General features: G+C 43.0%; 1 protein-coding gene across 1 annotated transcript in view; it reads left to right on the forward strand.

The window, feature by feature from the left end:
• The window catches only part of LOC126253268 (netrin-3-like), a 474,694-nt gene that overhangs the window by 443,895 nt on the left and 16,298 nt on the right, over positions 1 to 14,501 (forward strand). Inside the window, exon 4 of the mRNA XM_049954482.1 lies at positions 13,099 to 13,167. Within this exon, the coding sequence (XP_049810439.1) occupies positions 13,099 to 13,167 (69 nt within the window). The remainder of the gene's footprint in view (positions 1 to 13,098; positions 13,168 to 14,501) is intronic.

A 14,501-nucleotide genomic window follows, 5' to 3' on the forward strand; every position in this document is an offset into this window, starting at 1 on the left:
ACAACACTAATGCACTAAGCGCCGATTGTGTGTACGTCCACGAAATTATGGTGACGTTCAACCATATCTTCCTGGTGCTTTACTTTTTTTCTTAGGCAGTGTATTATTCTTATTTGTATATTATTGGAAATAATCGACGGAAGTTGCTAGGAACCGGCTGGAGTAGTCCCTGCATGTAGTTAGTAGTTAGATAGATCGCAGTGGAATTGGGAATTTGTGGCAAGATCTTATGGGACCAAACTGCTGAGGTCATCGGTCCCTAAGCTTACATGTCCGAAAGAGCTGACACCATGCATTCATATAATTGATACGCCTAGCTGGGCAATGGATCCACCTTGTTCAGTGCTGATATACAAATACGTCCGACTTCCTGTGGGAATCTCGGAGTAGCGAACTTGGAGGAAATGGACGTGGACTGCAGATGGGTGGCCCTCGATGGAAGAAGGGATAGGCCGTGAAGCGTGCCGAGATAGTCCTTGCAAGTGGTTACCGCACCTGCCTAGTAAGCAGGAGGTCCCGGGTTTGAATACCGGTCCGGTACACATTTTCGCTCGTCGCCGCTGATTCCTTGTAATGTCCCGATGCAGCTGACAGCTGTGGTCCCCTCTCTTTCCTTTCCTTTCTTCCCCTCTCTGCCTTCAATTTACATATAAAATTTAACCTTGTCTTGCCGATCCAAGCGAGGCTGGAGGCCTTTCCTATGACTGGTTTTTAATAGCTAGTCTTCGAAGAAATACGTAGCATGATCGCGCGACGTCTCGATGAGATGAACTAATGTTTCAAAAAAAAAAAAAATAAATCTGAGAAACAGAAACTAAACGATATCCAAAATAAGGGCAGTCTGTTCGAAAACCTCTAATACTTTTACTCTGAGTGTCTGAGTTTTAACGTATATTGTAATTCTATTTTACTTTCATATTTCCACATATAGCTGAGGAAGTTTTGCAAAAAAAAAAAAAAAAAATGAAACCGTTAATTTTCAAAAAGTTATCTTTGTTATCCTAGCGGTGAATAAATAATACTTTAGAATGAGCAGTGACCATAGGTTGACGACGAAATCATGTCTGTTCGTATAAAAGATAAGGAACTTTTCACCATCAACTCTGCTAAGTTCTGCGAATGTTGTCTCTACTACAGTTGTACTCCGCAAGCGGCGGGTACATTTGGTGCCATTATAATCCCCGTTCAGTTCGCCATTGGTGCTTGAGAAACACGACCTTCGGTAAACCTGCTTATAAGCTGTAATTCTCTTATTTCCTAGCCTTGGTCATTTAATGAGACGTACATAGGGAGCATTAATGTGTTGCTCGATCCTTTTTGGAATGTACTTTCTCGGAATCCCAGTAATAAAACTATCCGCGTTTCACAACGCATGCCTTTTTTTAGCCATTGGAATTCGTTGACCATCTCTGAAACACCCTTGCAGTTTCTAAATGGTCCCGTGATGAAACATGCCGCCCTTCGTTTGATCTTCTCTCTCTCTCTCTCTCTCTCTCTCTCTCTCTCTCCTGTTAATCCCAGCTGGCAAGTGTCCCAGACTGAAGAACGATGCTAAAGAATCGATCTCAAAAGTGTTTTGTGGGCCACTTTTTTCGTGGAGGAGCTACATTTCCTTAAGAATATTCCTTTTAATCTCAGCCTGGCATCTGCTTTTTCTATAGTTAATCTTAGGTGGTCATTCCTCTTTAGCGGCTGATGGTTACTCCTCGATGTGTCACGGTTGTTACTGCTTGCAGTGTCAACCGATCAGTAACGTATCTTTTCGCCTAGTTATACCCTCTACATTTATTTACGTTCAGAGTCAACTCCCAGTCCCTGTACCAATTGTTTGTCGTCTGCAGCTCTTGTTGCGTCTCGTTGCGTCTTGTTGCGATCACCGCCTGTGAACGACATTGGTTACAGAGACAGGTTACCGCATTTATTTTGACGTGCCTTGAAGCCCATTACCGGATGCATTCCCCCCTTCCCTCCCTCCCCCTGTCCCTCTGTTCGTCAAATCGTATGATGTCACCAAGTTGCTTTACTCCGAATGGAAGTGCAGGTCCGGTTAGGCAAGACCTCCAAGATGAGTAGCGGTGATCTATGTGTCGCTGGAGCGAGCCCCATCTTTGGCACTGGGTTGGCTTCTTTTTATCTTCATGTCCGTCCGCTTGATGTATTGCCTCTAATTGCTGTGCTCAGCGCTTGTCATGTTAGAGAGCGGATTCCGCCAGCGTGCTGATATTCAGAGTGATATGAAGAAACAAGAATCCCCGATCCGTCTTCATTATAGTCATAATCGTCTTCACCTTCTTCTTCACCTTCTTCTTCCTCTTCTCCACTTTTAAGGGTTGAACGTCACGCCTGTTTCGTCTTCGTGGGTCAGCCTTTTTCACGCCATCACATCTTGGGTCTTCCAGTACTTCTTTCTCTATTTGGTACAAATGTTATTGCTGGTAGTGATAATCGTCGCTCTGACGTTCTTTTCACATTGTATTTTCACTAGACTCTGTATTCATCCAAAACATTGTTCATGTGTTGAACTGTTAACTCCTTTGTAGCATCGAACTTGTTTGTTTATCTAGTTTTGTAAATCCTTTCGTAGTTCTTAGGAATCTCATTTCAGAAGCTTCAATCTTATTTCCCTGTCGCCTGGTAAGCAAAAGTAGAGGAACTATGAAATATAATAGGATAGTATACCTATGTATACCTAAGGAAATTAAAATTAACATGTTCGCTTTAAAGCTTTAATGGCATGCGTGGATACTGAAACTTTTAGTTTTGCAGTGTGAAGATGTGTGTGTTGTTACCGGTGAGTATGGAATGAACGGAAAGAGAAACTAAAACTTTCAGCCTCACACAACCCCTGTTCCTCTCGAAAACCAACAGGGGTCAACGAAGTTTAACATCCTCATCAAATACGGTATCTTATCATCCCGCTATATTTACCTCACTTATTTATGCATTCTTAAACTATATCACCTTATACAGCTGTATAAAAGATTGCATGATCCTTTTACTTGATAGGTTCTACGTCCAAATTACACTGCAAGACCAAAAAAAAAAGAGATTGAGCACCCGGATGAAATACTCAGAAGTCAATTTTTGATCATTTGTCCAATAACATAAAATGTCCGACAGGTAGCGAAGCATTCCTTGTAGTAATCGTTATCCATCATAAAGTCTTGAAACTTGGTACAGCTGTATTGTTTCATAAATGTAATCGAGTGCTGCAATTAGAACTTTCTGTAACAAATACAAACGATACTTAAACTGTTATGAATAGGGATGTTTTCGTTCCAAATTTAATTTTTAGTAAATAATTTGAAAGCCAATAGAGGTAACTTATTGGTGTTACATATTTCGTGGTTTTATATCAAACTGAGGCTACATACAAATTTTCATCTTTCTGAGTCTAATTAGAGCCTTAAATTTGTCGAAGCGCCGATTTTGACCAAAATATTGCTCCGATCAAGTTGAGATTATAACTTTTGATTGTAACATATATTTGAACATTCCGAACAATTTTCAGCTTTTTTTATTTAGCGTCACTTAATTTTTCTTAAAATACTGTATTTAGTGAAATACATCCATTAGATTATTCTGAGACTCCACAGTGCTAAGATTAATATGTTGAAGCATACACAGAAAAGGTTTGGAAAAGTTATTTTAATTTTTAATTTCTAATTTCATCCTTACATTATGGCGCAGTACTTCGTATGCTAAGCACGGGCGCGTTGTGACTACGTGGCGTTGGTAGAAGTGAACTGGGGTAAGTCCCCGCACACTCGGTCACCTTTTTATCTCTCACAGTGATACAGAGCTTGTTTCATCATAAGCTGTCATGTGCATCTCCTCTGATGTCGTCAGATATTTACAATTTTGTTTCTGCGATTTGTAGACAGGGTCAGACCCAACAAATACCACTCTTCACATCTTTCATGCCACGCCTAGTATTGAAGAAAAGCGGAGGTTTGTTTCTCCTTACGAACAAAATTATTTTTAAAGAGGAATTTTACATGTCCATTCGATAGAGCGGTCCCAAATTAGTGTAGCGCGACAGGTGCTGCTCATTTGTATGGCGGCATCGACGACGCTCTGACAGGGCGCCCACAGCAACTCAGTGGGGACATACAGAGCCCTTCCGGTAGACGTCTTTCAAGGTGCAGGTAGGTCGTGATTTATTGAGCATGTAGGCTCCAGGAATCACCATCATCGTTTTCCAGCTCCAGTGCTGGCCGCTGTGGTCGAGCGGTTCTAGGCGCTTCAGTCCGGAACCGCGCGACTGCTACGGTCGCAGGTTCGAATCCTGCCTCTGGCATGGATGTGTGTGATGTCCTTAGGTTAGTTATGTTTAAGTAGTTCTAAGTCAAGGGGACTGATGACCTCAGATGTTAAGTCCCATAGTGCTTGGAGCCATTTGAACCAACTCCAATTTCCCGGTTGTGTTGTACAAGCGCTCGCCATCTCCTTCTGTCTTCATACACTACACCTTCTGGTCCAGGACAGTTTCCCATTTGCGTCCTTTCTCATCTACATCTGATCTTACAGTCTCTATCCAGCTTTTTCTTGGTCTTCCCCGTGATCTTCTTCCTACGGGGTTCAGGCTGAACTACCTCTTGGCAGGTCTTTCGATGTTTATTCTCATTATGTGTCCATACCACTGAACCTGCGTTTCTGGTAACAGGAACCTCAATACCAGCTACTTTTCTGTTCACCTCATTCCTGATTTTGTCGTTTCTAGTTGTTTGGTTCACAGTTCTAGTGAATCCCATTTCTGTTACCTGAATTCACCTAAAGTCTTTGTTTAGTGTGGTACTTGTTTCTAAGCCATATGTTAGGACTGGTACGAAATAGGTGTAGTAAATGGTCGCTTTTGCTTTTCGTGGCATTTCATCGACACAGACAATATTTCTGATTTGACTGTAAAAACTGATGCTTTCTATGTCCTGCTGAGTATTTTCTGCTTAATGGTGTTGTCTTTCGAGATCATGCTTCCTAGGTGGCTGAAACGAGGAGGAGACCTTCGGAGTGGTGGAGATGGCGGATGGTGTAACCCATCCTCCCTGGGGATAATTAGAAGAAGACACCATTGCCTTGTGGAGAAGAAGGATCTTCAAAGGCTAGGGGAGAAAACCCTGGAAGAAAATCCTCGCCTGTGTTAAGTCTAGCAAGTCAGCAGCTGAGCAAATACGTCCTGCTTTCAAAACTAAACCAAACTCCAGGAATAACGAGCACAAATTTCACATATTTTTGTATGGGTTCGTATTTCATTGGGCACAATTCTCACGTATTTGCTGTTCGCGTCCTACTGTCTCATGTATCTACGAAAAGTGGTTGGAGGAAGGAGAAACTACGACTAGGTGAAAAGGTGTTGGACATCCACACCTCATCATAGAAGGTGGGACCTTGCCCGCTGCCTAAAGCAGCAAAAACGGCGATTTGTGGTAGATGTGACGACGGAGTACAATGCAGGCGGAGGCACGTTCCAGAGCACAGTATGTTCTGCAGCAGTCGATCCTTACATGTTCACGTTTTGACAGAACATCAAAAGAACTTTTGATAAGCCCTCGCAGGAAGCACCATTTTCCAGTGCCATGTTGTTAGCATATGTGGTAAATGACCAATGAAATTGAAACTGTTTGCATGTGGCTACTAGTCTGCTTCGCAAGAACGTTTGGATATTGAAACATTTTTCAGGGAGCTCATTGGAGCGCGCACAATCAAAGCTGCCAATCGGTAGCCACACTTGGGTTTCGGAGTCATCACCCCTCTGGGGCAGAGGGTCTGTTAGTAGCGGACAGTTAGTCAGATTTGCTGCCCAGCCAGAGTATCGAGATAGAGGAATAGACAATGATACTCAGCCTTCCTACTACAGTCACAGCTTACGCCCATGGAGGATACTGCCGCCATTGCAAGCATTTCACGTGGGCCCATCCACTGACGTGACAGTGTCCATTCACACCCAGGCAGGTCACTTGCGCCCATCTACTGATACATACCTAGGCAAGTCATGTGGGTCTGTCCACTGACTGACAGTGTCCATACATACTCAAGCACGTCACATGGACCCTTCTGCTGACGCGAAAGTGTCCATACACACCGCAGCGCCACACTCCTCTGGCAGTCCTGCTGTTCTCTCAAGCCTTCGATAGTTGCCATTGATAGTAGAGTATACAGCAGTGTGCATATTAATTGGGACATGACGATCAAACTTGACTGTGCACGTACTGAATATTAACAACAAATGTACCCTCCTTTTGCGTTAATGAGCTTTTGAATACGTTATCGCACAGATTCGATCAGGTTACAGAAAATCTTTCGTAGTTCGTCGTCAAGAAACCACAATTTTACCACATTTACTAGCATGCATTCTTTTGTTGAACAGCCCATTTTAACGAGCCGCCTTTCTACCGAAAATTTTCGAATCGATTTAAGTCTGGTGGACTGCCAGGACACTGAAGCCGATTAACGTTGTTTTCTTCTATGAACGATTTGACTGCTTTAGAAGTATGACACAGGGCCAGTTCATACTGAAACTTTCCTCTGCAGTCTGCAAAGGTCTGTAGGAATAACACAACCCTGTGCCTAAGCATTGTCATGTATTTGGTTGAATTTATCGTGCCATTAACTAGAACTATTGCCCCAGAGCCACTGGCAATGAAGAAACCCAGAACATTTTTTCGGGAGGCTGTTTTATAGTCCGTTCAAGGCGCTCAGTTCTCGCTGCCTCATGGATACTTCGCCTGACAATCATGAACAATAAAATGTGACTCATCAGTGAAAATTACTCATTTCCAGCCACTGGATGTTCAAGATTTACATATTTTGGCTCACATCAACGGGTTTTTTTCTTCACGGCAGATGTTAACAGCTTGTTTATTGGCTTTTGGGCCTTCTGCCCACTATCAGAGAGCCTACGCTGTAATGTTGAAGAGTCAATCAGTTTCAACCCTAGTAGCCAATAGATCTCTCTGAAGGTCCTTATTAGTCCTGCGAGGATGAATTCTACTAAGCAGACTTTTGTCAGTTCTAGGGATGACTTTGTGTTTCCACCCACATCTGCCTTTTCTCTTTGAAGACAATGAGGCAGTATCATTATACACTGAAGAGCAAAGAAACTTGTATACCTGCCTAATATCGTGTAGGGTCACCGCGAGCACGCGGAAATGCCGCAACACAACGTGGCATAGACTCGACTAATGTCTGAAGTAGTGCTGGATGGAACTACGACCATGAATCGTGCAGGGCTGTCCATAAATCCGTAAGAGTACGAGGTGGGTGGCTATCTCTTCTGAGCAGCACGTTGCAAGGCATCCCTGATACGCTCAATAAGAGTTTGGAGGGCAGCGGAAATGTTTAAACTCGGAAGGGTGTTCCTGGAGCCACTCTGTAACAATTTTGGACGTGTGGGGTATTGTATTGTCCTGCTGGAATTGCCCAAGTCCATTGGAATCCACAATGGACATAAATGAATGCAGGTGATAAGGTAGGATGCTTACGTACGTGTCAGAGTCGTATCTAGACGTACATGGAGTCCCACATCACTCCAACTGTACACGCCCCACACCATTACAGACCCTCCACCATCTTCAACAGTCCCCTTCTGACATGCAGGGTCCATGGATTCATGAGGTTGTCTCCATACCTGCACAGGTCCATCCGCTGGATACCATTTGAAACGAGACTCGTACGACCAGGCAACAAGTTTCCAGTCATTAACAGTCCAACATCAGTGCTGATAGACCTAGGCGAGGCGTAAAGCTTTGTGTCCTGCCGTCATCAAGGGTACACGAAAGCCCATATCGATGATGTTCCGTTGAATGGTTCGTACGCTGACACTTACTGATGGCCCAGCATTGAAATCTGCAGCAATTTGCGGAAGGGTTGCACTTCTGTCACCTTGAACGATTCTCTTCAGTCGTTGTTGGTCCCGTTCTTGCAGGATCTTCTTCCTGCCGCAGCGACGTCGGAGATTTGTTTTGCCGGATGATGATGATGATGATGATGATGATGATGATGATGATGATGATGATGACGATGATGATTGGTTTGTGGGGCGCTCAAATGAGCGGTCATCAGCGCCCATACAAAGTCCCCAATTTTACACAGTCCAATTTTTGTACAGTCCAAACTAGCCACTGTCAGGAATGATGATGATGATGATGATGATGATGATGATGATGATGATAATGATGATGAAGTGATGATGACAACACAAACATCCAGTCCCCGGTCAGAGAAAATTCCCAGCCTGGCCCCGAATCAAACCCAGGACCCAGTGATGCAGAGGCAGCGACGGTAGCCACTTTTTTTCACCGTAGCAGACGTCACATGACATCCGTTGAAGTTCGTTGTTGATCCCTTCGCCCAGTTTTTTTTTATTACAGAGACCAGCCAGCTCTCTGAGCGAACACGCTGAGCTACTGTGCCGGCGCCACTAGACCACGAGCTGCTGACTGATGTTTTACCGGATTCCTGATATTCACGGTACACTAGTGATATGGTCGCACGGGAAATCCCCACTTAATCGCCACCTCGGAGATGTTGTGTCCCACCGCTCGCGCGCCGACTACAACACCATGTCGAAACTCACTTAAATCTTGATAACATGCCATTGTGTCAATAGTAACCGATCTAACAACTGCGCCAGACACCTGTCTTATATAGGCGTTGCCGACCGCAGCGCCGTATTCTGCCTGTCCACGTATATCTGTATTTGAATACACATGCCTATACCAGTTTCTTTGGCGCTTCAATGTATGTCCAAGTAAGTGTTGGTATACTAGATTTTCTCACACCAACAACAGAGGCAATGTCTCATATGGCCACAGATGTGTGTTCGTGGAAAGTAACTATTTTTGTCCGCTTATTAGGTGAAATGACCATTTTAACACAAAGTTTTCCTGTTGAGAACACGGAAATAACACATACTGCTGCACACATAAAAGCACTCAAGAGAACTGGAGAGTACCTACAATGGTTGTTCATAGTCAAGGCAACAGTAGTCCGCCAAGGGTCCAACAGTTGAGCGGATAAAACTGATTATAGCTAACCTACTTCAGCTTGTTATAATATATGCGTTGTCCCAATTAATTTGCACTCAACTGTACCTTGCCTGTATTTACGCTGTTTTGGATTCGGATAGCTCCGAGGAATTATTATTATTATTATTATTATTTTTCGCATGCTTCTGGCTACCTGTTCATTTCGTGAACTCCACTATCACCAACCACAGGAACCGCCTGATTGTTCCACCGGTCTCTGCAACACCACCAGTGCGAGTCATCGTAAACTGTGTTCTACCTATGCCGAGTAGTGTAGAAGAGTGCTTATTTGAAGGTGTTACCGATTTATGGTTCGGAGATTTAGCGATGTACCGTGATCCATGAAGTTTTTCTTTCACTGCGTGCAACACAAGTGCGTTTCCAGTGAGCGACTGTGCAGTGCACTTACACTTTTGTCGGTTTTGTGAACAACACTGCTGTTTACGTGGGTATACACGTGCTTGTCAGGAAGAGACCTGTGTCTAATTGAGGTGACGTTAGCTAACTGGAGGCAGTATTCAATAAAAGTGACGGACCAGGCGAAGTTTAACTGAAACAAACAAGTTCCGTTTGTTTCCTTGGAAACTTGTGTGATTTGGAGAATGCTATGATTTACCGCCAAGAGCTGGAGATAAAATTTCTCTGTTGAAGAACCACTTTCAATCTGTGAACGATCATCAGGATCATAGAAGCATTTACAAGATCATACTAGGCGATAAAAAATCAATGGCGCCAGATAATAACATCAGTGAAATCGTCGCTGTTATAAAAAAATGGTTCAAATGGCTCTGAGCACTATGGGACTTAACATCTGAGGTCATCACTCCCCTAGAACTAAGAACTACTTAAACCTAACTAACCTAAGGACATCACACACATCCATGCCCGAGGCAGGATTCGAACCTGCGACCGTAGCGGTCGCGCGGCTCCAGACTGAAGCGCCTAGAGCCGCTCTCACTGTTATCACATTGTAATATTACATCGCCAGACATAAAATGTACAAGACTTTTCTTTTGACCAGTTGACTTTGAACTGTGTTCCTGATTTGATTTGGTTTGTAGAGACTATCGTCGGAAGTTGATCGGAGGCCACTGTTATCAGTGTATGTCATCCGACCCAGTGGTCGGACTTCGCAGTCCTGAAATCACGCCAATAATCGCTTCCGTGTAAACTCGAGCAGCAGCACGGCACGTAATTTGTCTCGCGCGTCGCAATTCGCGTTTCTTAATGATATCGTCGTCGACGAGCTATAAAAGCCTCCAACATTCCTTTGTTCTTTGCGCTTTGATTTAGTTATACTTTTTGGTGTTTCGAGTATCTGTTGTTTTAGAGGAAACTTAACCATATCGTTATATTAAAGCAGTGTGCGATTTGTGCTTTTACCAGTGGGGGGGATGTCTTAGGGGGTTAGTATAATTACATATGTTACTAGCTTGGACCGTGGCGTTACCCATGGTTAAACAGTTATTTATAAATAGATGTTAATGCCGAAACTCACTATTCACGCGTATGCACTATCAGAAAAGCCATCCCTTGTTATATCTTTAAAAGTGCATTATAGGTAAAGCTTATTTACAAAATTTATTTACATACAGGTATACGACGGGAATTCAAAAAGTAAAGGCACATTTGTGAAAAGCTGTACTTATTCTGATGATAGAAACCTGGACTTCAATGCAGTTTTCCCGACGTTTTACGAGGTTTTTTTTTTATTTCATCAGAAAATACGTTTTTCGGTTGCATCTGTAACCAATTTTGCACTGCAGAAATGACGTTTTCGTCACTTTCAAATCTTCTTCCCTGTAGTGCTTCCGTTAAGGGTCCAAACATGTGAAAATCACTTGGAGCCAGGTCTGTACTGTATGGTGGATGTTCCAGCACCTCGAATCTCAACTCCTTTATTGCGTCGGCTGTCCGTTTGGCAGAATATGGGCGAACGTTATCTTGCTGCAGGGTGACACCTCTTCACAGTTTTCCACGACGTTTCGATCTGATTGCAGGTTTTACTTTCGTACGCAACACATCACATCCATCATACAATACAGACCTGGCTCTAAAGCCTCATTTACGCTGGGGCGACGTCTTGCAACATTGTGGAATGCTACGGAAATGTGGCGTGCGTCGTCTTGTAGCATTGCATGCGACAGGTTAATTTATTCCAAAGCAACAGAATTTGTGCCACACGTGTGTCAGTCTTGCAGTATAAAGGATGATAAAGTATCGCAGCGGCGGCCTACTTGCTACTTGCACATGCAGCTAACAACGGAAATGAAAACCAAAGGAAAAGTAAACGATGGTGGAAGAGAGGAGTATTTAATGAAGGTCCACGAAATAGTATCCTAGGAACTAGAAGCAGACGATGGTGCGTTATTTAGTAATGTGTGCTTTCGTCCCAGGCGCGTTAGTCCGCGCCATACCGTTGCCAAAAGGTGGCCTAACGATAAATGTTCGCATAGGTACCGGGCCGGTTACCACCCTGTGGGTGGGACTTTCAGCCCCCAGCTCACCGGTACGACTGCTGCGGTATGACTGCCACACTACTTCCCTCGCAAGCTCGCAAGTAAACGGATGACGCACCTTAGACGAAAGCAACAATGACAACATGACAATGATGATTTAGTTCTAAATGTTTTGAAATGCTTAACTACTACATAACATTTTTCAAAATTAATAAGCAAACATATTAATAGTATTAATAGTAAGACTGTATTAAAAACTTTCAATGTTTGGCTCCACAAATTTAAATTATATGTAAAGTTTTACTCCAGTGCGTAGGAAATAAACATCCCAGGTTGGGATGCATAAACTACAGCCAGAGGAGGGGATGGTCTGATGCAGAGGGGGGGAAATCCCCCCCATCCCCCCCCCCCCCCCCTGCAAATCGCACACTGTATTTAAGCGGCAGTGAATAAAAAGGTTAGCCTGAATTTCTTCGTTACTGAAAATAAAAGTTTAAAAAAATTTCCCGAAATTAGATGTTTTCCGAGAGCGGTTCTGTCTTTTTAACATGTTTTTATTAGGTCTCTTTCTTGTCTGTCTCTCCATTCAGTACAAAGTTTGCAGCTTCCTGATGAGCTTAAGTACTGATGTTTTAAACACAGCTTGTACCTGGATGATAATGCAATATTAACACCCTAACTTCTCGGTCTGTTGGCTAGAGCTGGGGAGGATCTGAAGGAGGTTGATAACATTTGCTATCTTGGCTGCCCTGCCGGACCAGCATATTGTGCGGGTAGTATCAGGACGCATTCCAGGCATATGCCCATGGATGTGTACATCACTAAAGCGGTGATAAAAAGCTAGTGTGTGTGTGTGTGTGTGTGTGTGTGTGTGTGTGTGTGTGTAAATAATTAATTAAGAACAAATGTCATACCATCAACATGTTAAAATACATTGTGGAATTTCATACACACAATACTAAAAAGCAGAAAATAATTATTTAAATAAAAATAAATGTTTAATATAAAACATTTTTATATCAGACTAAAAACTATAAAATAATTTCTCCTAATCCCATGCAGAGTCCTGATACCATACGGACAGTCCTGAAAATTTGTGCTTGAGAATTTATGATGGCTATGACAGTACTTGTAAGATTTATGATGAAAAACATGAAGAACATGCAACAGATAATAGTTAGGAGGTGAACTATTCATGCATCAACTATGTGTTGCATACATCCTGTGTTTTTTATTCTAAATCTGACAAGCATTGTCACAGCTATTAAAAATTCACAAGCAGATATTTTAAAAATAATATTTATGGGGTTAAGAATTTGTATGCAGCTACAAGAAATCATTTTATACTGCTTAGTCCAATTTAAAAGCATATTATATTAAATATGTAATTTTCTTCAAATAACTACTCATTTCAAGTTGTTCTGGCAAAGCATCACGATATTCCCTACTTCTTCATTTTTATAACTGATATAGGCCTCCTGTCTAGATACTGGATATTGTTTACATTGTACTGTAAATTCTGAAAACTTTATTCCCATGTGAGTAATGACTCCCACTTACATGTTACTCTTCCTGTACCATAGACGTGTGAGGACTGCAATTGTGTGTTTCAGACCAGTGCGGAAAATGCCGTGCAGGGACACGGAGGCTCAATCTGAACAAGTACTGCCGCAGGGACTATGGTAAGTACCAAACAAAGTTCACTAAGTCTGTAGCTTATTGTACAAGGAATATTTACTGCAGTAGGAATAACTTCCTCTTACTTGCCATTTTCTTCGCTTACAGTTAGCCACAGTGAAAATGTATGAATTTAGCTACACACATCATACAACTAGTTGACAATGTGATGTATAAATTCAACTATGTACATCATCGTACAATGGTCGATGATGCAATTTGAGCATCTAGATGCAGTAGTTAGTAAGTTATACAGGGTCCGGCATAAAAAACTCCCCGATTACAAAGTAACGTGCAGCGGACAGTAGAAGGAGCAGAGTGGTGGAGGGCGCGTCGTTAAGTAGCTGCCTACGTGCCGTTTTCAGTGTACGCCATGGCGTGGTCTGGTGAACATCGTGCCTTCGTAGTGGAAGATTTTATTCAAAATGGCGAATCGCCTATTAATACTCAACGTGCTTTTCGCGTTCGCTTTGCGCTCGGACGACGGGACCCTGTTCCCGATAAGAAAACAATTTATTCTTGGGTTGCTAACTTTCGTGAGACAGGTTCCGCATTAAAAAGGAAACCACCTGGACGACCACGGACTGCAACAGGCCCCGGAAATGTTGATGCAGTTAGAGCTTCAGTTCAACAATCTCCTCGACGATCCGCTAAAAAGCATGCGGCAGCATTACGGATATCTGATCGAAGTGTGAGAAGAATCTTGCATCGAGATCTTAAAATGCATCCTTACAAAATTGTAACTACGCAGGAACTGAGTGAATGAGACTGTGGTGTCCGTGTAAGTTTGTGCCAAGACCTTCTTCGGAACATTCGTCCCAACGATATTGTGATTTTTTCTGATGAAGCACACTTTCATCTTGCCGGAACAGTGAACAGCCAAAATTGCAGGTACTGGTGTGAACACAATCCCCAAGAACTTCATCAACGACCACTTCATAGCCCTAAAGTAACAGTATGGTGTGCTGTTTACAATTCCGGAGTGATCGGTCCTTACTTTTTCGAAGAAAATGACAGGAATTTAACCGTCAACAGTGAACGCTGTTGTGCCATGCTCCGCGACTTTCTCCAACCGCAACTAAGGGAGCTTTTTGGTGAAATAGAGAACGTGTGGTTCCAGCAAGATGGTGCTACAGCCCACACAGTGCGGCAGTCACTGGCATTGGTGAAGGAAATGTTTCCTGGACATGTGATCTCGTTGCGTGGAGACATTGGCTGGCCCCCACGATCGCCGGACTTAACGCCCTGTGATTTCTTTCTTTGGGGCTATTTAAAAGCAAACGTTTATGAACAACGTCCACAATCTTTACGAGCCCTGAAAGAAGCAATTACACAAGAG

The sequence above is a fragment of the Schistocerca nitens genome, chromosome 4 (genome assembly GCF_023898315.1).
Source record: "Schistocerca nitens isolate TAMUIC-IGC-003100 chromosome 4, iqSchNite1.1, whole genome shotgun sequence".
NCBI lineage: Eukaryota > Metazoa > Arthropoda > Insecta > Orthoptera > Acrididae > Schistocerca > Schistocerca nitens.